General features: G+C 38.4%; 2 protein-coding genes across 5 annotated transcripts in view; both read left to right on the forward strand.

The window, feature by feature from the left end:
• The window catches only part of Xpot (exportin for tRNA), a 121154-nt gene extending 116833 nt beyond the window's left edge, over window positions 1–4321 (forward strand). For all 3 annotated transcript variants that reach the window (XM_069987941.1, XM_069987924.1, XM_069987932.1), the window contains 2 exons: window positions 1171–1227; window positions 1913–4321. In XM_069987941.1, coding sequence (XP_069844042.1) covers window positions 1171–1227; window positions 1913–1939 — 84 coding nt within the window. In that variant the 3' untranslated portion in view covers window positions 1940–4321. The remainder of the gene's footprint in view (window positions 1–1170; window positions 1228–1912) is intronic.
• An 807-nt stretch (window positions 4322–5128) lies between these two features.
• The window catches only part of Tbk1 (TANK binding kinase 1), a 45601-nt gene continuing 23604 nt past the window's right edge, over window positions 5129–27125 (forward strand). For both annotated transcript variants that reach the window (XM_069988011.1, XM_069988000.1), the window contains exons 1-7: window positions 5129–5219; window positions 7703–7822; window positions 11166–11306; window positions 15298–15427; window positions 18851–19032; window positions 21517–21677; window positions 25697–25807. In XM_069988011.1, the coding sequence (XP_069844112.1) occupies window positions 7736–7822; window positions 11166–11306; window positions 15298–15427; window positions 18851–19032; window positions 21517–21677; window positions 25697–25807 (812 nt within the window). In that variant the 5' untranslated portion in view covers window positions 5129–5219; window positions 7703–7735. The remainder of the gene's footprint in view (window positions 5220–7702; window positions 7823–11165; window positions 11307–15297; window positions 15428–18850; window positions 19033–21516; window positions 21678–25696; window positions 25808–27125) is intronic.

The following is a 27125-nucleotide window of genomic DNA, read 5'->3' on the forward strand; positions in this document are numbered from 1 at the left end:
TCTGAGTTCCATACCCAGTGCTAGGGTGAAAATAAGAATGTTTTGAAGGGGGCTGGGAAGATGGCTCAGTGGTAGAGCGCTTGCCTTGCATGCATGAGGCCCTGGGTTCGATTCCTCATCACCACATAAGCAAAATGGAAAAAAAAATGCTGGAAGTGATGCTGTGGCTCAAGTGGTAGAGCACTAGCCTTGAGCTGAAGAGCTGAGGGACAGTACCCAGGCCCAGAGTTCAGGCCCCACAACCAGACCCAAAAAAAAAAAAAAAAAAAAGAATGTTCTGAAAAGTTCTTACAGTGAGTCAGGCACTGGTAGCTCACACCTGTACTCTTAGCTATTCAGGAGGCTGAGATCTCAGAACTGCAGTTTGAAGCCAGCCTAGCCAGAAAAGTCTATGAGATTCTTAATCTCCAATAAAATTCCAAAAGTCAGAAGTGGAGCTGTGGCTCAGTTGGTAGAACATTAGCCTTGAGCAAAAAATGCTCCAGAATAGTGTCTAAGTCTGTAATTCTGTTCTTTTAGATACCTATAAAGGCTGGGAATATAGCATGCATGAAGCACCTGGTTCGATTCCTCAGTACCACATAAACAGAAAAAGTTGGAAGTGGGGCTGGTAGAGTGCTAGCCTTCAAAAAAAAAATTTTTTTTTAAATTAAAAAAGCCTGGTGCTCATAGCTCATACCTGTAATCCTAGCTACTCAGGAGGCTGAGATCTGAGAATCACAGTTTAAAGCCAGCCCAAGCTGAATCTCCAATTAACCACCAGAAAAACAGATGTCTCATTGTGGCTTAAAAGTAGTAGAATACTAACTTTAAGCAAAAAAACTCAGGAAAGTACTTAGGCTCTAATTTCAAGCCCCCATGACTGAACCACCCCACCCCCCAAAAAAAAAGATAATTATAAAGAAACTTCAATTTTCCTTTTTCATAGGCCTTATGTTCTAATAGATATAGAATTTTGTTCTGCAAGATGAAACCTTTAGTGATATGCTATGCATGTAGTTAGCACTACTATACTGTCCATGTAAAAGTGGTTAAGGTGTAAGTCTTGTTTTTCTTCTCAGTTTTTTTTTTAAAAAAGGATATACTGTGAGTCTGGTTAAGATGGATTTCATGCAAACATATTGATTCTCCCTTTTCTCTCCTTCCTTCCTCACCCCATTCCCACCCCAGGAGTTTTCTCAAGCACTTCAGCAGCCTGATGCTAAAGTTTTTAAAAATTACTTAAAGGTATGTATTTGTAAACAAACAAAAACCTGTCTTAGCTTCAAACAGTTAAATAACAGAAGAATTCATAGAAACATAAAAGTTGTTTCTAGGAATCTGTAATAATAGAGTTTCTATGAAACCACTTGCTACTATACTAAACTCTTGCAAATGTTAATATATGCAGGGCTGGGCAGATGGCACAGTGGTAGAGTGTTTGTCTTGCATGCATGAGGCCCTGGGTTCGATTCCTCAGCACCACATAAACAAAAAAAGCCAGAAGTGGCGTGTGACTCAAGTGGTAGAGCACTAGCCTTGAGATGAAGAGCTGAGGGATGCACCCAGGCCCAGAGTTCAGGCCCCTCGACCAGCAAAAAAAAAAAAAAAAAAGTTACATATGCAGTTTTCTTGGACAGTTTTCTGATGTCTATTTTATTTTTTTATTTTTTTAGTTGCCCCTCAGCTCTTTAGCTTAAGGCTAGCACTCTACCACTTGAGCCACAGTGTCACTTCCAGGTTTCTGGTGGTTAATTAGAGATGATTCTCAGGAACTTGCATGCTTCAGCTGGATTTGAACCGTGATCCTCAGATCTCAGGCTCCTGAGTAACTAGGATTACAGGCATGAGCCACCGGTGCCTAGCAGAGTTACTCTTTACATGAGAGATTTTCTGACATTTGAATTAATTGCTCTAATCCTTTATTTTACAGGTGTTCTTCCAGAGAGCAAAACCCTAAAGACTGGATGTTCCCGTGCCTAATTCATGATCAGGAATTCCAGTTAATTATAAAGAAGTTGTTTTTATGTGCCATTCACACTGGTCTTTTTTTTTTTTTTAATTGTTCTGAGCTTATTGCAGTGTATGTATTGAGATTTTTATGTAAAAAGGGTGTAATTTTCCCTCAATACAGGTATGTGACAACAAAAGTTGCTTGCATGCCAGCTCAAATTGTTTTACATAAAAATGCTGTTAAGACACAGCAGAGTTATCTTATCCTAGTACCTTAGTTGTTGTTTCTTTCTTTATTTGAAACTGACGTCCTTTATAAAGAACATAGCAATGGACAACAGTGTACTTTTTTAGGGGAAAAAATTGCTGAGCATAAAGTTTGAATAAATTTAGTTTTCTTTTATATGTGCAAACACATAAAATATGGGATGAATGCAACAATCACAACTAGATAGCCATTACATTTCTTTAAACTTTCAATGCCAATGTGTATTCTACAAGAGAATGGGTTCATAAGTTAGCCAATCTAAAAGTAGGTTGAGGGTATTAATACATTTTTTATAAAAAAAATAAATTTTATGTAGTGAAATCTACAAAGTCTTTTCTGGAATTATTATAAAGATTCTAGCCTTATTTTCTCATCTTACCACTCTGATTTCCAATTTAAAGGTTTCCAAATTAGATATGGATGCCTTGTTTCATTTAATATGCTCCTAAAAGATTATCTGTTAGATAAATCCTCTTTAAAATGCATTAGAATGTGTTTACAAAAGTAAAAATAACCATGATTTTCCTCTGTCATTGGATGTACTTAGGAGCACAATGTACCTATATGTTTATGGTATTTGTAAATAATCAGCCACTACTTACTATAAAGAACTTCCCCTGCTTTTCTCTATGTTTATCCATAGCTACATAAGATAGCAAGAGTTAAAAATAGTATCAGTAGCATTGGAGGAGAGACATAATGACAAAACAGCAGCAGAGTATCTACAAACACAAGTTTAAAAAATGTTAAAGCCCAATGAAGTCTTTAATGGGATTTGGGTTGTGACTTGGTAGGCTCTTGATATTACTAGTACCCAGTTCAATCCCTAACACCATAAAAAGAAAAGGGAAAAATTTTTTTATTAGGGTTTTTTTTTTTTTTTTAACCTTTGGCCAATGTGTTGCCTAGTGCTTTTCTTGATAAGCTTTAGTGGCCTGTAAGATCCCTAAAACTTTATACTAAATTGTGTAAAGTGTGAGTCTTTCTGGGTTTTATTCCAGAAGAGCCTTATATATTTTCCTTACATCATGGAATAAAGGTATTAAACTAAATTTAACAGTTAACTATAAAAATAAATCAGTCGAATGTACTTAAACTGTACTTAAAATGTTTATAAGAATAGATAAGTGAAAATTTTGTGTTTCTTTGCTTGGTTCCCCTATACCATGGAAAGATAAGTTTGCTCTGTTGCAATAGTAGAAATTACTGGAAGTATACTCACTCATAGCATAGGATAGTAAAGTTTATAGAATATGGCCTCTCTACCCAGATTAAGTAGTTGAAACACCAGTTATGGCAGTAACTGGTTTAGAATCTTGAGTACATTAAAAAGCTTCATCCTGCCTTAGTTTGTCTCTCATAAGTGGGGGAAAATAATGGTAGCTACCTCATAACTCATTAAGAATTCAATGAGTTAAACATGAACTTCTTACAGTAGCTAGCACATTGAGGCTTTGATACTAGTTTGTATGCTATAGTATTCCATATGTAGAAAAATAAAACATTTTCCCCTAGGTCCTTAAAACCCTTCAGTAAAATCATGTGTGGAAAATCAGGACATGGAAATGAGCATGTAAATAGAAATTAAATTTCATGTTATATATCATGTATATTTCCATCTTTGTTCCTTGATGTTTCCCCAAGCATCACAATCAGGAAACTATCCCATCATTAATTATCTTATTTCAGAAAGCAAACACCCAAGTAACTTGTCCCAAGGATGACTTTCACTTGTTACAGATGGGATAATGGAGGAAAGACTTTTAGGAATTTGGGTAACTTGACTATGGAACCACAGGGTTTTTTGGTACCTGATTTAGTCCTGTGCCTGACAGTTTTATTTTTCAGTCTTAATGCTAATGTTGTTTCACAAGTGGCTTGACCTTTTTAAAAAGTACTGTGTGGCATTTTAATCATTTATGTGGTAAGTTCTTGGGCTCAGCCACATTTTCTCCCACAACTTTGTGCTGGGAGTCTTACTATTAGGAGAACCTTTTGACAGGCTTTTCTCTTGTTATTCAGTAACTGAAATGTTGAAATTGTAAGCGGTGAAAAGATTTGTTCAAATGATTTCATCTCAAAAGTTTAAAATTCTAATAAATTAATTTCCTTTGTAAGAACTCATTGGAGTGGAATTTTTTTAACTCCATTGTGAATTTGATAAGCACAACACCACACACACACACACACACACACTGAAGTTAACTCCATTGTGAATTTGATAAGCACCACACACACACACACACACACACACACACACACACACACACACACACTGAAGCTAGACAGAAGAAAATTTGCTTGTAGCCAGTTACAGGCGGAGATACAACCTCAGATCAAAGTCCTGCTGAGAGGACTGGAAGCCTTCTCGCTCCAAGTACATCACCAAGTCGTTGCCTTCCCTGTGTGCTGACGTGTGCGCAAAGGACCCCTTTCTAAGGAATAGCTGCTTTTGAGCAGAACCTGATTTTAGTACTGGTTTTAGTTCTTGAAGTTGGTACTGAAACCTATTGCCATTTTAGGAAGGAGGAAATAAGGTCAACAGATGAAGATTGTCATTTCCGACTGGGGAGGGGAGCGTCCGGCTCCACGGAAGCCCGGCGACTTCTGATCCCCCGGGCTGGGACCGTGCCCTCCGCAGTCCCGCGCGTCCAGCCTTCTGCCTACTTGTGATTGTGGGAATGTTTGCCACCACTCCTCCTCCACCAGCAGCGCTTGGGCTCCGGAACGGGGCGGGATTTGCAGTGGCGGGGTTGTTCACGATGCTCCACCGGGCTGAGGAGTGAGGCGGTTTCTCTCCGCTACAGTCGCCGCCACTACGTACGGCCCCGGAGCAGCTCCGGCCCTGCGGCGGAGGCTGTAAACTGTGTGTTTCGGACTGAGCGGCAGGCAGGCGTGCGCATGCGCGCTGGCCGTCGGTCACGTGGTCCTCGGTCGGGACTGGCGAAGCCGGAAGTAGCCTGGGGCTCTGGAAGGCCGCCGGAGCCCGCTGGCGGTGGCGCGGGCGAGACTCGCCTGGGTAAGTGGGGTGGGCGCGGGTGGAGAGGCCGAGCGTCGTGGGCTGGGGCGGTGCGGCCTACGGCGGCCGGCTGTTCCTGTGGGAAGGCGGCGTGCTGAGTCAGAGGAGGGGCCGGGTGGGCGACCTGACGGACCCCTCGCTGACCTGCGGCCGAGCTCTGCGCGGACTCCGCCTCGCTCTGTCTGCAGTGTCCGGAGCGGGGGGAGAAGTCTCGGGGCCCCGCGCCCTGCATCTCCCGGCCGGTTCTCTCACCCGAACCCTGGGCCCTGGTAGATGCTGCGGCCGCGGCGGGTAGGCGGAGGACAAGCCCAGGCGGGTGACCGGGTCTGGGCCTGACCCCCGGAGCGGGGGAAGGGCGGCCTTTCCCGGCGGAGTTGAATACCCCGCTTCCCCCCACCCCCGCCCCGCACACGCCGCCCCCTCTCCCCAGCCTTGACCCGGGGCGCAGTGCTTAAATGGACTGGTTTTTCAGATAGTTAGCCAGGGTCTCCGTGATGTGACGGGTTTTTTCGAGACACAACATGCAAATTCCGTAGTGTTTCCCAGCTCCTCCTAGGTGGCTGTGTTTTCGAAACCACTTCCCAGACACATTTAGTAGCCGCCAAACAGATTCTCCCTAGTAATTGTCAAGTGTATAACCCCCCAACTGACCTCCTCACCCTTTTCTGGAACCTCCACTGTAGTATCTATAGATGAATGATGATCATTGTGGTTGAGTTTTGAAATCCTGGAACTTTGTCCGTAGGCCTTGTCACCAAACCAGTTTTCATCCTTTGTAACTTTCGCTTTGGCAGGTGAAAGGAAGTGGACTTAGACCGCATCACCACTAATAGACTTGTTGAGTGCCTACCTCTATAGTTGTCAAAAATTAAGGAAGATTTATATAGTAAGCACCTGGTGGGTGTGCTGAGTCATGTTTTACTTTGCTGTTATGGTAGGGTTACTGATACTCTCAAAAAGACATTTCCCCTGATCACTCTTGTGGAGCCATGTTTTGATGTCAGCATATAGAGAAAGCAGGTATCTTAGTTGATAATTGGGTTTTTATAGTATCCACTAGATACACACAAGTACTTAATGATACTGTTTGCCACTTAGCTGCAAAGGCAAAGTTACATTTATTAAGGAGGAGTCCCATGAGGTATTCCCATGAGTGGAATGCAGTATATGGGGAAAATGGGTGTTCCTTATTGGTGTAAAGGAATTCGACTTTATTGCATATCTCCAGGAAATCCATGTATATAACATATCTTGGCTAAATTAGACTGGTGGTAAAGTTATGTAAATATATATGTTTGTATATAGAGATTTTTGAAATTCTGCATTCCTGGCCATTCTGTATGTTCCCAACCTATTTTATATTCTGTATATTCCTTCTTGGAGTTCCTTTTTCAACAAGGAATACTCAGTCTAGCAAACTGTTCTGTTCTAGCTTACTGTGGAAGGGTTTTAAGATTATGTTGTGATTTGACATGGTAGCAGGTTTAAGGGAGAATTGTAGGTCTATTTTTCTTTTTGTTTGTTTATTGTTCAGATCCTGGGGCTTAAACTCAAGGTCTAGGAACAATACCTGAGCTTTTTTGCTCAAGGCTAGCACTTCACCTCTTGAACCACAGCTCTACTTCCAACTTTTTTTGGTGGTTATTTGGAAATCAGAGTCTCACAGATTTTCTTGCCCAATCTAGCTTTGAACCACAGTCCTCAAATCTCAGCCTCCTGAGTGACTAAGATAACAGGGCCCAGCAGGTCTACTTTTCTTTAGTTTAAAATTTTTATATATAATCTATCTCTTAGTACATGGGAAGCTGAGGCAGGAGAATTGCAATTCAAGGCTTGCCTGGACTATATAGTGAAACTATTTCAAAAAAGAAAGTTATTATTGACTTACCTTTCAAAACATATGAAGTAGCTAAGTAACTATATCACATTTTATCAAAGACCAAAGTCGAAAAATGGACCTTTCTTTCATTCCTGTGATGTGATTAAATTGAAAATATGACATGCAAATTGGCTTAATGGTTTTTTTCAGCACCCACACAGCATGTTAGCCTTTAATACTTCTAGAAAGTAGCCAGTTGTCTGTTGCTCATGCCTATAATCCTAGCCACTCAGGAGGGTGGGATCTGAGGATCTCAGTTTGAAGCCAGCCCAGGCAGAAAAGTCCCCATGAGACTCTTTACCAAATAACCCCTCAAAAGCCAGAAATGAAACTGTGGCTCAAAGTGATAGAGCGCTAACCTTGAGCAAAAGATCTCAGAAACAGCACCCAGGCCCTGGGTTTAAGCCCCATCCCCCCCCCAATTAAATAAATAAATATACATATTTTGCTGGAAAGTTAGCTTTTTTACATTGTACATTTTTATACTTCAGCACATAGCAGTAAATAATTAGGTTAGTATTGTGTGAGATTAAGAATAGCTAACATTTGTTTTTAACTTTATCATTCCCTTAAAACATACATGCAAATATTTTCTTTTCCTTAGTGTATAACACTAGTATTGACTACTTAAGCAGAGATGCAGAGCACTTCTAATCATCTGTGGCTTTTATCTGATATCTTGGGCCAAGGAGCTACTGCAAATGTCTTTCGTGGTAGACATAAGGTAAGCACAGTTACAACTTTCAAGTCTTCTTTTCACTTTTCTGAAAGCACATTTCTAGTAAACTGACAATAATTTTGAGTCTTTTTTGTGGCATGTGTCAGAGACAGTGAACATATTTACCCAGTGGCGGCATAGTTATAGAATGGAGAAAAAACCAAGAAGTTGATTAAAAAGGGACTGGAGCCAAGTGCTGGTGGCTCCCGCCTGTAATCCTAGCTACTCAGGAGGCTGAGATCTGAGGATCACAGTTTGAAGCCAGCCTAGGCAGGAAAGTCCCTGAGATTCTTATCTACAATAAACTACTCAGACAAAGCTGGAAGTGGTGCTGTGGCTCAAGTGGTAGAGTGCTAGCCTGGAGCATAAAGAAGCTCAGGGACAGACCCCAAGCCCCAGGACTGACCAAAAAAAAAGAGAGAGAGAGAGAGACTGGAGAATATAACTTTACAGTTGTGCCTTTTAAGTCTTTCTCTTCATCTACCTCCCTAATACTAGTGAGTGATCTCACTAAAACTGATTACCATGGGTTTGTATGCCCACAAAGATGGTATCCCACAAAGTAGATCCTCAACAAGGAGCCCAGGGTTAAGAACCTGTGATGTAATCAGAACTTGGTAGCAGAAAAGGAAGTAAAAGGGATAAGCCAAGAATTACTTTAAGAGCTAAAAGGATTTTTGTCTAGTTTTAATTGAAGGATGAGAATAATTTAAAATGAAGCAATTAGAGATAATTAAAGATGCTATCCTGGTTTTTTTCTTTAAGCTAGAAAAATAATAGGGGTTAGGATTCCTTTTTTAATGCAAGTAATCACTAGTTTTTTTCAATACTATGAATTTGTTTAAATGACTGAATCATTCTAAATTATTTTCAGAAATGATTAAAATCTAGAGAGAAATGTTTCCTCCTTTCATGTCGCCTTGAGATTAACAGTCAGTTCTGTCAGTGACAGACAAGACGTGGGGGGAAGGGCTATTTTCCCTGGGAAAGAACATAGAGAATGAATCATAAGTGTCATGTGGACAGCTTTTAGCATTTTCCCCTCTGCTTCTGGAGAGGGCCTTAGTTACTCAGTGTCCTTTGTGCAAGTGCCTCCACATAGTAGGTACTCAGGGAGGTTTATTGAATGAAGAATAAGTGAATGAATGAGTATAAACTAGCCTACCCTAGAAGATAACCCAAAATTCATCAAAGAAACAAAGGTATACTCTTTCCAGTATAGTGTGTAAATCTGAAGTAAGGATTTTAAATAAAAAGTAGAGATTTCAAATCTAAAAGATGGATTTGCAAGGTAGTATACAAATTTATTTTAAAAGTTGCTAAGACCTAGATTAGTGTCCCTAATAGTCTTCTCAGTGATTTATTTTAGGAAACCACGTTTGTTCTTAGTGACATCAATTTCAAGTAATTAGGACTATACTAAAACAAATTCTACTTTTCCTTAACTATTTAAAGGATTGCAAAATCATGGTATTACCCCTATTAGTGCTCAGAATGACCCAGTCCTTAAATATAGTACATGTTATTCAATGTGCTCTTTCTTATCATTAAGATACCTTTAACTACCATTGTGTGGAGGGTATATGTGCATGTAAGTGATAACCATGGTGAAGTTGACTAGAAGACCTGCAAAGGATATACTGATCTGTGCATATGTATAAATATCATATGCAGATCTCCAAATACTATGTGTATATTCTCTGACCTAGTAACAGTGAGTGATGGCTGTCTGTGCAGGTAGGTGAAAGAAAAATGGTATGTTACCACATGCAAGAAGCTCACAGGTATGATAGACTACAAAAATTTGGGAATATTGGCCCTAAGCTTAGTAGGTACATTGTAACATCGTATTATTTCCTTTGTTGCTCCTCTCTTAGGAATCTCCTTATTTCAGGATGAGTTTGAGGCTAGTGTTCTTAAGGAAAATAAATTCTTGGTTAGGTGACAGATAGGTTTGGCAATGTCTTTATCTCAGCTGAATAAATGGAAAAACAGTGTAGTTGAACTTTACATTATTCTTATCATCTTTTCATATTGACTAAAAGCAATCCATGGCCATTTTCCTTTAGAAGGAACATATGTCTCTGTATATTTGGTGTGACTAGATGGTGGCCCTCAAATAGTGATATTAAGAGATGGAATTATAAACAGCTAAATAGTGTAAAGCAAAAGACTACAGTTCTGATGCAGAAGAAGAATGATGACCGGTAGTGGTGAAATCCGTTTTGTACTAAAGTACACTCAGCCATAAAACATCGCTAAACAGGACACACTTGAACCCCAACAAGAATGATCTTTCCACTTGCTCCTGGGAAGTTTGACCTGGGATAAATTGGGGGAATCTCTGAACTCAAAAGCATCTGGACTGACCATGAGGAAGAAACTTCCTGATTTGAGCGATTGAGATGAAGTAAGCCTGTCTCAAAGAGAATTTTAGAGTAAGATTAGTTTGAAGAATATACAAAAATGATGGTACCTGAAATTTATGTGTGTTTTATACCAGTGATACTCTGTGCCAGCCACTGCTGAGCATTTCAGTGTTGTGGATGGCTACTTCAGTAGACCATAAGCAAGTGAGCACAAACTGTGCCAGTACTCAGTAGAAGACATGCCTTTAACGTTCCAGATGTGGTCATTGAAGGAACAATCTGCCCCAGGCACCTAGTGGAATTGCATGAAGTTTCTCAGTGAAGTAGTGGCGTGATTTGACCAGGAAATACACTTTAACCTCATTTCTCCAACCTGTAGGACTCTTTTCCTCTCTCTTCCTTCTTCTTGTCCGTGTGTGTGTACGCGCGTGTGTGTGTGTGTACGCGCGCGTGTGTGTGTGTGTGTGTGTGTGTGTGTGTGTGTGTCCATGCACCCAAGCCAAGAAATAGTTTTGAAAAGTTAATTATATTAACAGGAAATTTCACTTTCGATTTCTTATCCGGAAGATGATTGAACTTTTGAAACTTGAAGCTTTTATCTTCTGACGTGTAATGACTATCTCTGTCACTAGTAGGCCATAATGTGTAAATCATTAAATAAAATAGCCTTTTGAAAATTCCAAAATATACAATTAAAAAAATGTTTATTGTTATTAGAAAGGTGATGTCCAGAGGGGTTACAGTTAGGTAAGTCAGGTAAAGAGTACATTTCTTTTTGGAAATGTCACTCCTTCCCTCACTCTCTCCCAGTTTTCCCTTCCCATCCCCAAGATAGACAATTTGAAAGATATTTTGAGCAGTCAGTTGGGTCAACACAAGTCATAGTGTAAATTAACTGTTTAAAGAATGCCTGATGGTCTACTATAAGAACTATGAATTGTGATAGCTAGTTCTGATGACTTTCTGTTCTTTTCTTTTAGAAAACCGGTGATTTATTTGCTATCAAAGTATTTAATAACATAAGCTTCCTTCGTCCAGTGGATGTTCAAATGAGAGAATTTGAAGTGCTAAAAAAACTCAATCACAAAAATATTGTCAAATTATTTGCTATTGAAGAAGAGGTAAGTTAACCTTGTTGCGTTTATTATGGTTATAATTCAGAAGATAATGATTTCGTATTAAAAATAGATTAGCAAGCTAGGCATTGTGGCTCACTCCTATAATCCTAGATACTTAGCAATTCAAAGCCAACCCAGGCAGAAAAGTTTGTGAGACTCTTACCTCCAATTAACCACCAAAAGCTAGAAGTAGAGGTATGCTCTAGTGGTAGAGTGCCAGCCAATAGCACACACACAAAAAAATCAGGGACCCTGAGTTCAAGCCCCAGGAAGGCACGCATGCACACACACACACACACGCCCGCACGCGCACGCACACACACGCACACACACACACATTAGAAAACTGGCAGATGATATCTCATGCAACAAATTATGTGTCCCTAAGGACTAAGGATTCTTGAATTGAAATAGCAATAGATGTAAAGTATCATAAAAATACACTCCATCTCCAAAATAATCAGAAAATAGCAAAACTAGGGTTATAGTTCAAGTTGTAGAGCTCAGGGCCCTGAGTTGAAACCCAAGTACCTCCAAAAATAGAACAGAATACAGGGCTGGGAAGGTGGCTCAGTGGTAGAGTGCTTGTCTTGCATGCATGAGGCCCTGGATTCAATTCCTCAGCACTGTATAAGCAGAAAAGGCCGGAAGTGGCACTGTGGCTCAAGTGGTAGAGCGCTTGCCTTGAGCTGAAGGGCTGAGGACCAACAAAAAAACAAGACTACCAAATCCTACACACTCTACTTTCTTAAACTTTCTTTGTTCTGATTGTATTCTTTTCTTTTCTCTAATTTTCTTTTCTTTTTTTTTTGTCAGTCGTGGGGCCTGAACTCTGGGCCTGGGCATTGTCCCTTAGCCCTTCAGCTAAGGTGAGCACTCTACCACTTGAGCCATAGCGCTACTTCTGGTTTTCTGGTGGTTTATTGGAAATGAGTCTCAGGGACTTTCCTGCCCAGGCTGGCTTTCATCATTAATCCTCAGATCTCAGCCACCTGAGTAGATAGGATTACAGAGTTGAGCCACCAACATCTGGCTTGGTAGCCAATAGCCAATACAAGCAAAAGCTAAAGTTAAATTCATGTAATTATAAGAAGAACAAAAACAAACAAACAAACATAAAGAAGCCTTTGTAAAAGAATAAAAATCCTAGTAATCTAGAGAGCAATATACAAAGTCTAGTTAAAAAAGATAGAATTGGGGCTGGGAAGGTGGCTCAGTGGTAGAGCACCTGCCTTGCATGCATGAGGCCCTGAGTTCGATTCCTCAGCACCACATAAACAGAAAAAAAAAAACTGGAAGTAGCACTGTGGCTCAAGTGGTAGAGTGCTAGCCTTGAGCTAAAGAGCTGAGGGATAGCGCCCAGGCCCAGAGTTCAGGCCCCAGGACTGGACCCCCCCCCCCCAAAAAAAAGATAGAATTGGTTTTTAGGAAAAGTAACAAAAGTAAAGATATATTTAGGAAAAATAATCTAGAAATGGTGGCTATAGAAATCTAATTCTGAGCTAGGCGCCGGTGGCTTACGCCTGTAATCCTAGCTACTCAGGAGCCTGAGATCTGAGGATCACAGTTCAAAGCCAGCCCAGGCAGGAAGGTCCGTGAGACTTTTCTTTTTTTTTTTCTTTGGGTCCAGTCGTGGGGCCTGAACTCTGGGCCTGGGCGCTGTCCATCAGCTCTTCAGCTCAAGGCTAGTGCTCTACCACTTGAGCCACAACGCCACTTTTGGCTTTTTTTTTCTTTTTGCTTATGTGGTGCTGAGGAATCGAACCCAGGGCCTCATGCATGCAAGGCAAGTGCTCTACCACTGAGCCACCTTCCCAGCCCCAGAAATCTAATTCTTTTAGATGTAAATAATCACTAAAAATTGTTCTTTTGGACAATCAGTTTGGTACTTTGTATTCATTATTTTAGTGATTTCATCTTTTATTATTTCTTAGGAACAAATCAAGTATAAACTATAATTTGTGCATATAAATATCAGTTGGTATGCTGTTTACAATAAAGATTTGTTAAAATGTCAAGAAAATTAGACACTACTTACACAGTTAGTGAACACAAGTTTAAGGGCATATTGTCTTCTAGACTTCCAAGTCTGCCTGAGATTCTCCCTCCCCACCACCCAGTACTGAGTACTGAACGCTGGCCTTTTGTTTGCTAGGCAAGTGCCGTACATCTTCAGCACACTCCAAATCCAGCCCAAGATTTCTGACACCAGACTGCAAGGGAGTTTGACAAACTGCCGAGGATAATCTTGATAGAAGTATCCTCACTTCAGATATCAGCCTCAAGTTCAGGAGTCCCCAAGGCTGTTCTCACTGTAGGCCAGCTGTCCACAGATCTCCCAGATTCCAAAAACACTCAGATTTGTCAGATTACTAGAATGTAATCTGATTTACAGAACTCAACAGAGTACTATTCTTAGAGGTTTTGTGCCCAGTACTACAGTGTTAGGTGCTTTACCAACTAGTTTTATTATAGCAAAAGATGCAAATTAGAACAACCACAGAGAAGGTTCCAAATATGAACACATTACCCTCCTATAATTAGAGGGACAAAACATCGAATATTATCAACCTAGAAGGACTGCCCAAGACTTTGCTATGCTTTGTGCAATTGTTGTCTACATGGCTGATCTTTAATCTCTAGTTCCTTCCTCCATTTCCTCTGGAGATCAGAACTAATGCAATGTGTTCTAAAGTCCCCATCATACATTATATTGTTCCATTATCCATTGGCTAAAGTCCCCAGGGGGGTGGCAAAAGCAAGTTATTTCTTTGCTACACAGTAATTAAGCAGTAATGTGAGAGATATTTAACAATAAACATACCTATGTAGAGAACTACTTAAAAAATCAGGATTAAATATGTCGTGATATACAATTCTGTCTCAATAATTTGATCCATAGAGAAAGCCCAAAAGAAAATATACCAAAATGTTAATCTTATTATCCCTAAGTAATAGAATTATGTATATTTTCCAAATTTTCAACAGTCAACATTATTTCTTCACTTAAAAGCAGCAAGTTTTTCTCTAACAGTTGTTTATCTTTTTTCAACTATTACTGAATAGTAGAGTTGTTCAGAACAAAATTATTTGGGGGATGTATAGAGAAAATTAGAAAAGGAAGAAAGGATAACAACAAAGATGAGCCAGATGCTGATCACTCATACCTGTAATCCCAGCTACTCAGGAGGCTGAGGTCTGAGGATCACAATTCGAAGCCAACCTGGCAGGAAAGTCTGAGACTTCCATTTCCAATTAACCACCAGAAAACTGGAAGTGGTGCTGTGGCTCATAATACTAGAGAGCTAGCCTTGAACAAAAAGCTCAGACAGTACACCACAACCAACAGCAACAAAAAGTTAAAGGTGAATATGAGATTTTATGACTCATTCAGAATTTCAAGTCAAGTGCCACTGGCTCAAGAGGAGATTAGGATCCTGGTTCAAAGTCAGCTAGGAGAGAAAAGTCTACAAAGACTCCATCTCCAATTAACCGACAAAAAATGTTAGGCTAGAAGAGTGACTGACATGGTACGGTGCCAGCCATGAGCAGACAAGCTAAGCAAGCACAAGGTCCTGAGATCAAGCCCCAGTAACAAAAAAAAAAAAAAAATTTCTAATTTCTAAAATTGTCATAGTATAATCACTGTATATTATATAATTTGATGGTGTTTGTTACACTGATGCATCGTATAATCAGTGGAACACTAAAAACAAACTTTAATGCAAATCAACTCAGGTGGAGATTAAACAAACAGGAACTTTACTGTAAGAGGGACCACTCAGACATTCTGCTACCCATTTATGTTTAAGAATAAGATTCCATTACTTAAAGGATTTCAGGTATATACAGTTAACAGATATGTTAACAAAGCAATTCCAGTTACCTTCGTCATGGTAGTAAATCCTATGTGTATATAAAATGAGATTAAGTGCTACCATATAATCCAAGTTTTTTTTAATATTGATTTCCAAACAGTGATTTCTCTTTTCAGACAACAACAAGACATAAAGTACTTGTTATGGAATTTTGTCCATGTGGAAGTTTATACACTGTTTTAGAAGAGCCATCGAATGCTTATGGACTACCAGAATCAGAATTTTTAATTGTTTTACGAGATGTGGGTATGTTTTTTTTATCTGTATGAATACATATATATATATATATATATATATATATATGATTTAATGATAGAATACAAAATAAATTTCTTACGTTCAAAACAAAAAACAACCTTTCTTACCTATAATACCAAAAGCATAATATGATAAAGAAAGTAAGATAATCAGACTGCATCAACATTAAAACTTTGGTACTGTGAAAGACAAATGAAAAGTCAACTCATAGAATGACAATCTATGCTTGCAAGTCACATATAAGGAAATTTTTTTTATTCAGAAAATCCTAACAATGAAAAGCCAACCCCAGTTTAAAAGTGGGGAAGGATTTGGAAAAATTGAAACTATCATACATTGCTGGTAGGATTGTAAAATTTACAACCCCCTGAGAAAATAGTAGTGAAACACCTCAAAAGGTTACATATGAAATTAACTTATGATCCAGCAGTTCCCATGTAAAGATAAATGTGGATATGTTCATAGCAGCATATTCATAGTAGTAAAAAATTAGGAACTTAGCCTGGCATGATGGCTCCTACCTGTAATCCTAACTACTTAAGAGCTGAGATCAGAGGATTGCAAATCGTTAGAAGACAGCCTAAGCAGGAAAGTCTATGAATTTATCTACAATTAACTACCAAAAAGCTGAAAGCTGAGTTGCTCAAGTTGTAGAGAGGTAGCTTTGAGTAAACGAGCTCAGGGACAGCACCCAGGATGAGCTCCAGGATGAGCACGTGCACACAGACAAAACTGGAAACAACCCCAAATGTCTTTCATTTGATATATAGTTAAAAATGTCACGTATCAGTGGAATACTATTCATGCATAAAAATTAAGTAGTGATATGTGGTAAAAATGTGTATTCACTTTTCAAAATATTTTACTAGGTACAATATTATATAATTTATGTGGTATGTTCAAAATAAACAAATCCATAGAGATAAGAAAGCAGAATAATGAAGCCAGGTGTTGGTGGCTCATGCCTGTAATTCTAGCTACTCAGAAGGCTGATAACTGAGGATCACAGTTTAAAGCCAGCTGGGGCAGGAAAGTCTGTGAGACTTATCTCCAGTTAACCACCAAAAACCAAAGTGGAGCTATGGCTTAAAGTGGTAGAGTGCTTGCCTTGAGCGAAAAAGCTCAGGGACAGCACCCAGGCTCTGAATTCAAGCCCCACGACTGACCAAAAAGAGAGAAAAAAAGAGATAGAGAAAGGGGGAGAGGGAGAGAAAGGGGGAGAGAGAGAGAAGAAAGGAAGAATAATAATAGTTTAGTAGTTAGAGGTGGATAGAGTTGGGTAGTGGCTGTTAATGGAATGGGGCAGCTTTGAGAACAATAGAAATGAGGCTTTTATTTGGGGCATGCTAAAAGTATAAAATTACTGGTAATAGTTCTAATACTCTGTCTATACTAAAAATTACTGATTATATACTTTTAAAAAATGTGACTCACTCCTGTGATTTTAGCCTAAAATTACTGATTATGTACTTTAAAAAAAATGTGACTCACTCTTGTGATTTTAGCCTCTTAGGAGGCTGAAATTGGGAAGATTATGGTTTGAGGCTAGTCCAGGCAGAACAATTAATGAGACTGCCTTCTCAACAAATAGCTGGGCATGATGGCAAAAGTCTGTCATTCTAGCTGTGAGGGAGGCTAAGATTGGGAGATTGTGATTCCAGTCCAGGTAATAAAATATTTGAAGACCATATCTCAAAAATAACTAGTGCAAAAAGGGACTAGCTAGAGATGTGACTCAGCACAAGATCCCCTGTAAACCTTAGTACTACACCTCTCCTCCCCAGACAAAAAAAAAGAAGAATGGTCGGGCGCCAGTGGCACTCACCTATAATCATAGCTACCTTCGAGGCCAAGATCTGAGGATCACAGTTCAAAGCTAGCCTGGGCAGGAAAATCCATCAGACACTTATCTCCAATAAACTATTCAGAAAAAAGCTGAAGTGGCACTGTGGCTCAAGTGGTAGATAGATAGCTAGCTTTGAGCACAGAGAGGCTCAGTGAAAGAGCTCAGGCTGAGTTTAAGCCCCAGAACCAGCAAAATGAAAAAAAAAAGAAGGTATAAAGTTTCAATTTGATATCAAAGCATAATGAAGACAGTTTAGGTGAGATTAAAATAAGAGAAGAGCCAATGTCAGAGTGGCTCATGCCTGTAATCCTAGCTCAGGAGGCTGAGATCTGAGGATCATGGTTCAAAGCCAGCCTGGGCAAGAAACTCTGTGAGACTCTTATCTACCGTAAACCGCCCAGAAAACCAGAAGTGGTGCTGTGGCTCAAGTGATAGAGTGCTTGCCTTGAGCTGAAGAGCTGAGGGATAGTGCCCAGGCCCAAAGTTCAAACCCCACAGCTGACATAAAATAAGAGAGAGAAACAATGCAGCCTGCTTAAACAGAATTACAGATATTGAAGTAAGTATAGGGAAAGCCTTGTAGTTGTTTTCTTTTGGTGGGGTTTTTTTTGTCTGGCAAGTTCAAGGCTCTGAGTTCAAACTGAAAAAAAGGGGAGACATTGGACTCCTTAGACCAAATTGATTTTTTTTTTCTTTTTGCTTATGTGGTGCTGGGGAATTGAACCCAGGGCCTCATGCATGCAATGCAAGCACTTTACCACTGAGCCACCTTCCCAGCCCCAAATTGATTTTTTTTTAATATTAGGCTAACTGTAACCCCTCTGTACATCACCTTTATAATAATTTAAAAAATTAAAAATGTAAACTAACAAATGGTATGTAAAATATTATAAAAAAATGATTTGATATTAAAGATCTTCACACAGAAAAAAAAAATAAATTAAGCTGTTTAAGTTGCTTAATCTGAGATCAACTAGTCAAGAAAGTCACTCTGTTGGGGCTGTGAAGGTGGCTCAATGGTAGAGCGCTTGCCTTGCATTCCTGAGGCCTTAGGTTCGATTCCTCAGAACCACATAAGCAGAAAAAGCTGGAAATGGCACTGTGGCTGAAGTGGTAGGCACTAGCCTTGAGCTGAAGAGCTGAGGGACAGTGCCCAGGCCCAGAGTTCAGGCCCCACCACCAGCAAAAAAAAAAAGTCACTCTGTGCAAATTGCCTTTGTTTCACAAAATGAGCCAGTACTCCTTTTTTCATCTAGCAGCACTGGGGATTGAACTCAGGACCATGTGCTTGTTAGACAAGAGCCTTAGCACTTCAGCCACATCCCCAGTCCCTCCCTCCATATTGATACTTATTCTAAAACTCTTATAATTGAAATTATATTATACATGTGTATATATGTGTGTATAAAAAGACCATCTGTTATTTTAAGTAAAATTACCGAACCAATTTATAGAGAAAAGTTTGATTGAACATGAATACATTTTGTCAACTAAATTGCAACATACATGTACATGTAGATACCTACCAACATTATGATTTCCTTTGTTTAATGTTTTTATTGAAGTGGGTGGAATGAATCACCTCCGAGAAAATGGCATAGTGCACCGTGATATCAAACCAGGAAATATCATGCGTGTCATAGGGGAAGATGGACAGTCTGTATACAAACTCACAGATTTTGGTGCAGCTAGAGAATTAGAGGATGATGAGCAATTTGTTTCTCTCTATGGCACTGAAGAATATTTGGTAAGTCATGTAGCACTAGTATTTCCATTTTTGAAAGCTTCATCTACTGCAAAGATGGTTGAGTTGTTGGTCAACCAGCTCACTATAAAAATTGAATTTTCTATTTTAATGACGATTGTGTATAAAGAGAATTAGGTATTAGTTTCTAAGGATGCTATTACTTTTCCGTTAAGAATTCTTGGTCTTTTTATGTCACCTTTATAATAACAATAAAAAATAATAATTCTTAAAACTTTCATAATACTCATATCTTTTAATTTTACTAATGGAATGGCTTTGTATCTATTTTTTTTTTTTTTTGTCAGTTGTGGGGCTTGAACTCTGGGCCTAGGCATTGTCCCTGAGCTCTTAAGCTCAAGGCAAATGCTCTACTACTTAAGCCCCAGCGCCACTTCCGGTTTTCTGCTGGTTAATTGGAGATAAGAGTCTCACGGACTTTCCTGCCTGGACTGGCTTTGAACTGTGATCCTCAGATCTCAGCCTCCTAAGTAGCTAGCATAGGCATGAGCCACCAGGGCCCGGCTTAGCTTTGTATTTTAAAATCCATCTGTGTACTAAAGAAAAGTATAGCCAGAAGAGGTTCCCAGTTTTGGATACGGATAATTAATATATTATGAATTATTCCTAATACTATGCTCTATAGAGCAAAATTTATTATATTTATAAAACAAAATTCTATGGGGAAGGATGGAGCTTGGTTATTGAAAGACCAAAAGGACTATTATTAGAAATGCACAAAAAAAATGAAATGCCTCCATAAATATATAACTTAAAGTTGTAGAAAGCTAGAAGAGCTCTGTGGCTAGAAAGGCTAATGTAAAGTTAGTGAGATTTGAAACACTTGAGAAAATATACCTAAAATATCTTTAGCAGGAAGTTTATATAGTTTCTTAATTATTCATCACTCTGGATTCGACCTTAGAATCTTAGAGTCTGTGACTTTTTCCAGTTGGATTCAGCTGTTGTGATTTTATAAGACAAAGGAAAAATTTATTCTGTCTGATGTGAATTAAGGCTTAAATTGTTGGGCTGGGAAGGTGGCTCAGTGGTAGAGTGCTTGCCTTGCATGCATGAGGCCCTGGGTTCGATTCCTCAGCGCCACATAAGCAAAAAAGAAAAAAGCCGGAAGTGGCACTGTGGCTCAAGTGGGTAGAGCGCTAGCCTTGAGCTGAAGAGCTGAGGGACAGTGCCCACGCCCAAAGTTCAGGCCCCACGACCGGACCCAAAAAAAAAAAAAAAAAAAAAAGCTTAAATTGTTCTAACAATAGGTATTCTCAAACTGATCTGTAGATATATTTTATATTCTTTTAGATGAGTGCCCTAATGGGATTTCATTCATTTATTCTACAAGTGTACCAGGCACTGTGCTCTCCATTAGGATTTCAGTGGTAAACCAGAAATAAAGCATTACTATAAACTCACATTTTAATAGAAAAAATAATATTAACAAAAAGCCAAATTTAGATTATTAAAATTTTACAAAGACAGTAAATTAAGATAATATGATAAAGAGTGACTAGCAAAAGAAATTGTTTGCTTAAAAGAGACTCTTGAAAATGCTATATCTGAGCATCCTTTTAAACATTGATGAAAATGGTAGACTGTGAATCTGGAACTCAGGATAGTAGACAGTTTTAGAAGTTACTAAAGCATATGGATGATAGTTTTGGATAGAAGGGAGTAAGGTAGCTGTAACTGTGGATATCTATTTTAAGGATTTTTACTATAGTAAAAAGCAGAGAATTACATGATCTCTAAAAGGAGATAAGGAGTTAAACTTAGGGATTTTTTTAAATTAAATGAGAGATATTAAACTCATAAGTGGAAAGGAGTAATTCAGTAGTGGAGGGAAATGATACCTAAAATAGTAAGGATAATTACAAGAATTGATTTCTAGCATATAGTCAGCTCCATGGCATAACATGTAGGCCTGGAAGATGGACACAGGTCCAGGTAGGTTGGTATTTGGCAGAGGCCTAAAGGAGGTCTGATGGCTTGGTCTCATTGCTTCCATATCCTTTTTTGAAGCATGGCATTAAGTCTCAAAATTGTGGGCTTTAAAAGGGAGAGGGTATTGAAGGTTTGAGGTGAGTTTTTTGAGGAGTGGGAAAATGAAATTATTAGAAAAATATGGCAGATGAGGTATTGAGGATCGAGTGTGTGTGTGTGTGTGTGTGTGCCTGTGTGTGTGTACATGTGCACACATGTACCCAAACTGGGGCCTGAACTCAGGGCCTCATGCTCTTGTTAAACTTTTTCTGCTCACAGCTGGCTCTCTACCACTTGAGCCACACCTCCAGTTCCAGCTTTTTACTGGTTAATTGGAGTTGAATCTTCCTGGCTAGATTCAAACCTTGATCCTCAGATCTCAGTCTCCTGTACTGGTGTGGGCCACCAATGCCTAGCAAATACCATCCCTTTTTTATTGTAAATATTACTCTCATTCACAAGTTCATCGATTTTTTTTTTTAATCTTTTCTCTAGCATCCAGATATGTATGAGAGAGCAGTACTAAGGAAAGATCATCAGAAGAAATACGGAGCAACAGTTGATCTTTGGAGTATTGGGGTAACATTTTACCATGCAGCTACTGGATCACTGCCATTTAGACCATTTGAAGGGCCTCGTAGGAATAAAGAAGTGATGTAAGTGGCTTCTCCATCTAAAAGTACAAGTAATTTTTAAATGTATAGCTTATTTTGTTTCACCATGTGTTTTGGGTATATACTAATTTACATTAGCTTAGTAGTCATTCCTTCTTATTTTTAGCAATATGGTTTTTAATAAGAATGCAAGTTTGTAAAAAGTAATATATAAGGCTGGGAATGTGGCTTAGTGGTAGAGTGCTTGCCTAGCATGCATGAAGGGCTGGGTTAGATTCCTCAGTACCACATAAACAGAAAAAGTCAGAAGTGGCACTGTGACTCAAGTGGTAGAGTGCTAGCCTTGAGCAAAAGAAGCTCAGTCACCCCTCTGTACAGTATTTTCACAATAAAAAATAAATAAAAATTAAATTTAAAAAAAAAAGAAGAAGCTCAGGGACAGTGCCCAGGCCCTGAGTTCAATCCCCAGAACTGGGGGGGGGGGGGGGGGGGGGGTAGTAATATATAAGCATCATTTTTCTTTTTTTCTTTTTCTTTTTTTTTTGGATGGGGGGTCTGGTCGTAGGCCTGAACTCTGGGCTTGGGCATTGTCCCTCAGCTCTTCACCTCAAGGCTAGCGCTCTACCACTTGGGCCACAGTGCCACTTCCGGCTTTTTTTTATGCCTATGTGGTTCTGAGGAATCGAACCCAGGGCAAGCGCTCTACCTCTGAGCCACCTTCCCAGCCCAAGCATCATTTTTCTTAACCATGTTTAAATAATCCTATATACAAATGTGTAAATGGTATCCTGTCTTTGGTCTGTCATTAAAAGTATACTGCTTTCTGAATTTTACTGTAGTACACTGTTTCTTTTTAAACTTTATGTGCTTGTAAGCACTTTTCTTACATGAGACTGAAAACATTAACAAAATTATATGAAATAGAACAATGCATTGACCAGATGTAAAAGAAATATAGTTCTCTCATATATATCCGTTGCTTTAGTCATTTTAAAAAATAACATTTTGGGGCTGGGAAGGTGGCTCAGTGGTAGAGCACTTGCCTTGCATGCTCGAGGCCCTGGGTTCGATTCCTCAGCACCACATAAGCAAAAAGAAAAAAAGCCGGAAGTGGCGCTGTGGCTCAAGTGGTAGAGCGCTAGCCTTGAGCTGAAGAGCTGAGGGACAGCACCCAGGCCCAGAGTTCAGGCCCCACAACTGGACCAAAAAAAAAAAAAAAAAAACCATTTTGGCAGTAATGTAATGTTAAATTTTTTCTAGTGTTGCTGGTTCCAACTAGAGACTGAGTGCATTTTACTAGTTATACTTTGTATGCTGCCATGTTATAAGGAAAAAAAATAGAGACAAAATCACTTCTTATAAAGCAAATAAAGCAGATAAGTTTCAAGATGGGAAATTTTTATTATAAAATTCATCTATTCATAGATCTTGCTTTATTTTATTTTAAAAGAAATTAGTGAGAAACCTTCTTCATAAGGAACAGCCAGTGCATATACATTTAAAGCACTTAGAAGTTATAAATGATGAGTGAATGATTTGGGACAGTAACTCACTGACAGCCTAGTTTATGCAATCATTGCATTAGGTCTTACCGTATTATCCACACTATATATTTGACTTTACCTTTAATAAATACATGTGACTTAAAGTAATAATCATAAGTGTAAAATTATAATATTTACCTAATCTCGTCTGAGAAAATTGAGCTGGGTGCTGGTGGCTCCTATCTGTACTCCTAGCTCCTCAGGAGGCTGAGATTTAAGGATGCTGGATTAAAGCCAACCATTATCTCCTGTAAACTATCTAAAAAGCCAGAAATGAATCAAGTGGATCAAGTGGTAGAGCACTAGCCTTAAGCAAAAAAAGCTCAGGGGTGGGCTGGGAAGGTGGCTCAGTGGCAGAGTGCTTGCCTTGCATGCATGAGGCCCTGGGTTCGATTCCTCAGCACCACATAAGCAGAAAAAGCTGGAAGTGGCACTGTGGCTCAAGTGCTAGGCGCTAGCCTTGAGCTGAAGAGCTGAGGGACAGAGTCCAGGCCCACAGTTCAGGTCCCACGTCCAGCAAAAAAAAAAAAAGCTCAGGGACAGTACCCAGGCCCAGAGTTCAAGCCCCACAACCAACAAAGAAAAAAGAAAAGAAAATTGACAGAAGAAGCATGTTTTTCTTTTGCTAATTTGAGGAAGTAAAATATGATGTGACTTTTGCTGAAACTTGAGTATTTACATGCTGTCCAGTAAGTGCAGTAGGTTTATCAGGGAGAAGACATTCACTAATTGTACAAGAGATGTTTATATAGTGTCACCCTGAGCCTACTTTACAGCATGTCTTTTTTTATAAAATCTCTTCATTAACAAAGGCTCAGAGTCAGTTTGTGCTTGTCTCATTCAACAGAAATTGTGCCAAACAGTTAATCTTGCTTTTTATCTGCACATCTTCTTGCCCTAAAAATGGATTAAATCAGAAGTGTGGTGCTTCCTAAGAAAGGAATCATGTAGGCCGGGTGCCGGTGGCTCACGCCTGTAATCCTAGCTACTCAGGAGGCTGAGATCTGAGGATCTCAGCCCAGGCAGGAAAGTCTGTGGAACTCTTACCTCCAATAAACCACCAGAAAACCAGAAGTGGCACTGTAGCTCAAATGGTAGAGCGCTAGCCTTGAGCTGAAGAGCTGAGGGACAATGCCCAAGCCCAGAGTTCAAGACCCACGACTGACAAAAAAAAAGAAAAAGAAAAAGAAAGAAAGAAAGGAGCCATCTGATTCATAAGTGACCTGACAGCTTTCCTGATCCTCACATGGGCAGTTATACATTAGCAAAGTTTCTTTATTTGCACAGAAATTCAACTTTTTGTGAACATTGATATTAATGAATGCCTAAAAGTGCTTTGTCATTAGCAACTTTTAATTTACTACTGAATGATATGTTTATCTCACATTATAGCAATTGTTCCCTAATCATCTCATATATTATGAATGTTTACATGGCTCTTAACAAAATTAAACTTTTGTAAATACAGAATAGTATTCCTATATCCTGTTTGCCTTTCTTTTGCATTGATCTCATATATTTCCAGCTACTCCTCCACAGTCAAATTTCTCATGTGAACACTTTTTACTTTTCACATTGATTTCCTTTGAAAAATCTCTTAAGGCAGAAATTGTGGCTGCTTCTGCTGAGGAAGCAGCAAATGATCTTAATTAGTTTCACTGGTTAGTTCTACTTTTAAACAAAGATACTGATTTTCTCAGAGTACATTTATTTAGACATTAAAAAGCTTCTGACAGAAATTACATCTGTAAGCTTACCTAATATTCCTCTGTTATATCTTACAGTTTCATGTAAGTAAAAGTATTCTTAAAGACAAACTCATACTTCCCTCCTGTGTTAAGTTTTGTTTTAAAAAGTTCTGAAACCCAAAAGACTGCTTATATTGACTTGCTACATCATTATTGTATTCTTTTGTGTCCCCATCCATCCCTACCTATTCAGTCCATCCATTTTTAACATCCTCATCTGGAATCTCATTAAATTTCCCCTTATAATTTTGGCACATCTATTCCTACATGTTACATGTTTTCAATATGCAAAGAATTTTTCTGATACTGTGTTCTGTATAGTTTTGTTTTCTTAAACGAATGTTGTTCATTCTGTGGTAATTTTATAATCAGTGGACTTTGCCTGTGAATAATGTAGGCTAAAAGGGATTCGTTGCTTTTTTTCATGGTCTAGAGATATTCTGTAACATAACTTTTTGTGTTTGCTCCATTTTTTCAGATAGAAAAATTAATATTTTTGTTGTGAACATCAAGATGCTGTTAATGGCACTCTGAGATCCAAATGAAAATTAATTATGACATATATAAAGTATTCATACAACCATTATTCTGCTTCAGTCAGTCAGATTCAAAGTATTTTGATTGTTTTATGGATCCTCTGACCATCAATTACAAAGTTTCGTCTAGTAGATAATTGTAGGTGCAATTGAGGAACTACTTTTGCAAAGCCCATTAATAGGCCTATATAGTAATGAACTGCTAATTTTATTCTGCTTTTATTCCTCTTAAGGTATAAAATAATTACTGGAAAGCCTTCTGGGGCAATATCTGGAGTACAAAAAGCAGAAAATGGACCAATTGACTGGAGTGGAGAGATGCCTAATTCTTGTAGTCTTTCTCGGTAAATATAGTGTATCTAGTTTTCATATTTTGCACTTCATTGTCTAAAATCACACATACTCAGATACTTCAAGTATAATTTTAGGGGTTTTGTTGGTTTTGTTATATAGCTCTTGTTATATAGGTCTTGTTATATAGCTCAGACTGGATACTTTGATTAGGTATTATTAAATAAAGCATGTGATTTTTGTCTTTTGTGGTAAATATTCTGAGCTATATAAACATTCTTCCTAGGGTATCAGGGATATATTTTTAAGATTACTAATATCTAATTTTGAAATTCCCAATGTGGGAATTCCACTTAAGACTAAGGTATCTTTTATACAAAACGTCTTATCAGTGGACTACAAAGAATGGCATAGATATCAGTAAATTTCTCAACTGGAATTATAGAAAGCTATCACTAAAACATTTACTATTCTGATTTTTTTTTAAGTTTTTAAATGATTCAAAAGATGAGATACAATAATTTTCTAGTACTGTTATGCAAGTTTCAAATATTTATTTGGGTCTTCATTAATTTAGCAACCATGCCTCAAAAATATGCCAGGTAAGAATCTTATCACAAGCAATTAGTGCAAGAGAAATTCAAAGTATAAAATCAATTATTTTATTTATCTATTTACTTAGATATTTATTTAGTGGTATTGGGGATTAAACCCAGTCTCACACGGGTTAGGCAAGTACTCTACCTCTACATTCCCACTGATAGTAAATTATTTTAGTTTTCACTCTAGAAATATAGTCAACACTTTTTCAATATTTAGAATTGTGATTATTGAATTATTTTTTTTCCAACCATGATAGATATATAATCTACAAGTAAACATATAGGATATGATTAGCATCTAGCTTAATGCCTATTATGAATTGTGGGTGCTTTTTGTATGCCTTCATGTAAGTAAACATCTAAAACAAGTTAATATTACTTAGCACTTTACAGGGTCCTGTGAAAAATCATTTAAACCAAGAGTTCCACTGATAAAATGATTATCAAGAACCATTGTCATTATAATTTCATTCTTAAGTTTTCTAGAAAAAAGTCTCAGAAGTAAAATTTGGTCATGCAAATAGATTTACCATAGAAAACTCATTGTATTAGGAAACAGAAATTTAATATTATAGTGATTTTGTGTTAAGTTTTTACTTAGTAAAACTTAATTTGGGGACCTCAGGCAAAATTGATAACATGTAAAGAGCTCAGAAAATGAACACATGCTGTTTATTGCAGGAATTTAGAAGCCATAATCTGATGGTCTAAACTATATATTGCTTATTTCTGGAGAATAACAGACCTTGTCTGTTCAATGAATTATTAG

Source organism: Dipodomys merriami, unplaced genomic scaffold (genome assembly GCF_024711535.1).
Source record: "Dipodomys merriami isolate MVZ:Mamm:240054 unplaced genomic scaffold, mDipMer1.0.p SCAF_10, whole genome shotgun sequence".
Lineage (NCBI taxonomy): Eukaryota > Metazoa > Chordata > Mammalia > Rodentia > Heteromyidae > Dipodomys > Dipodomys merriami.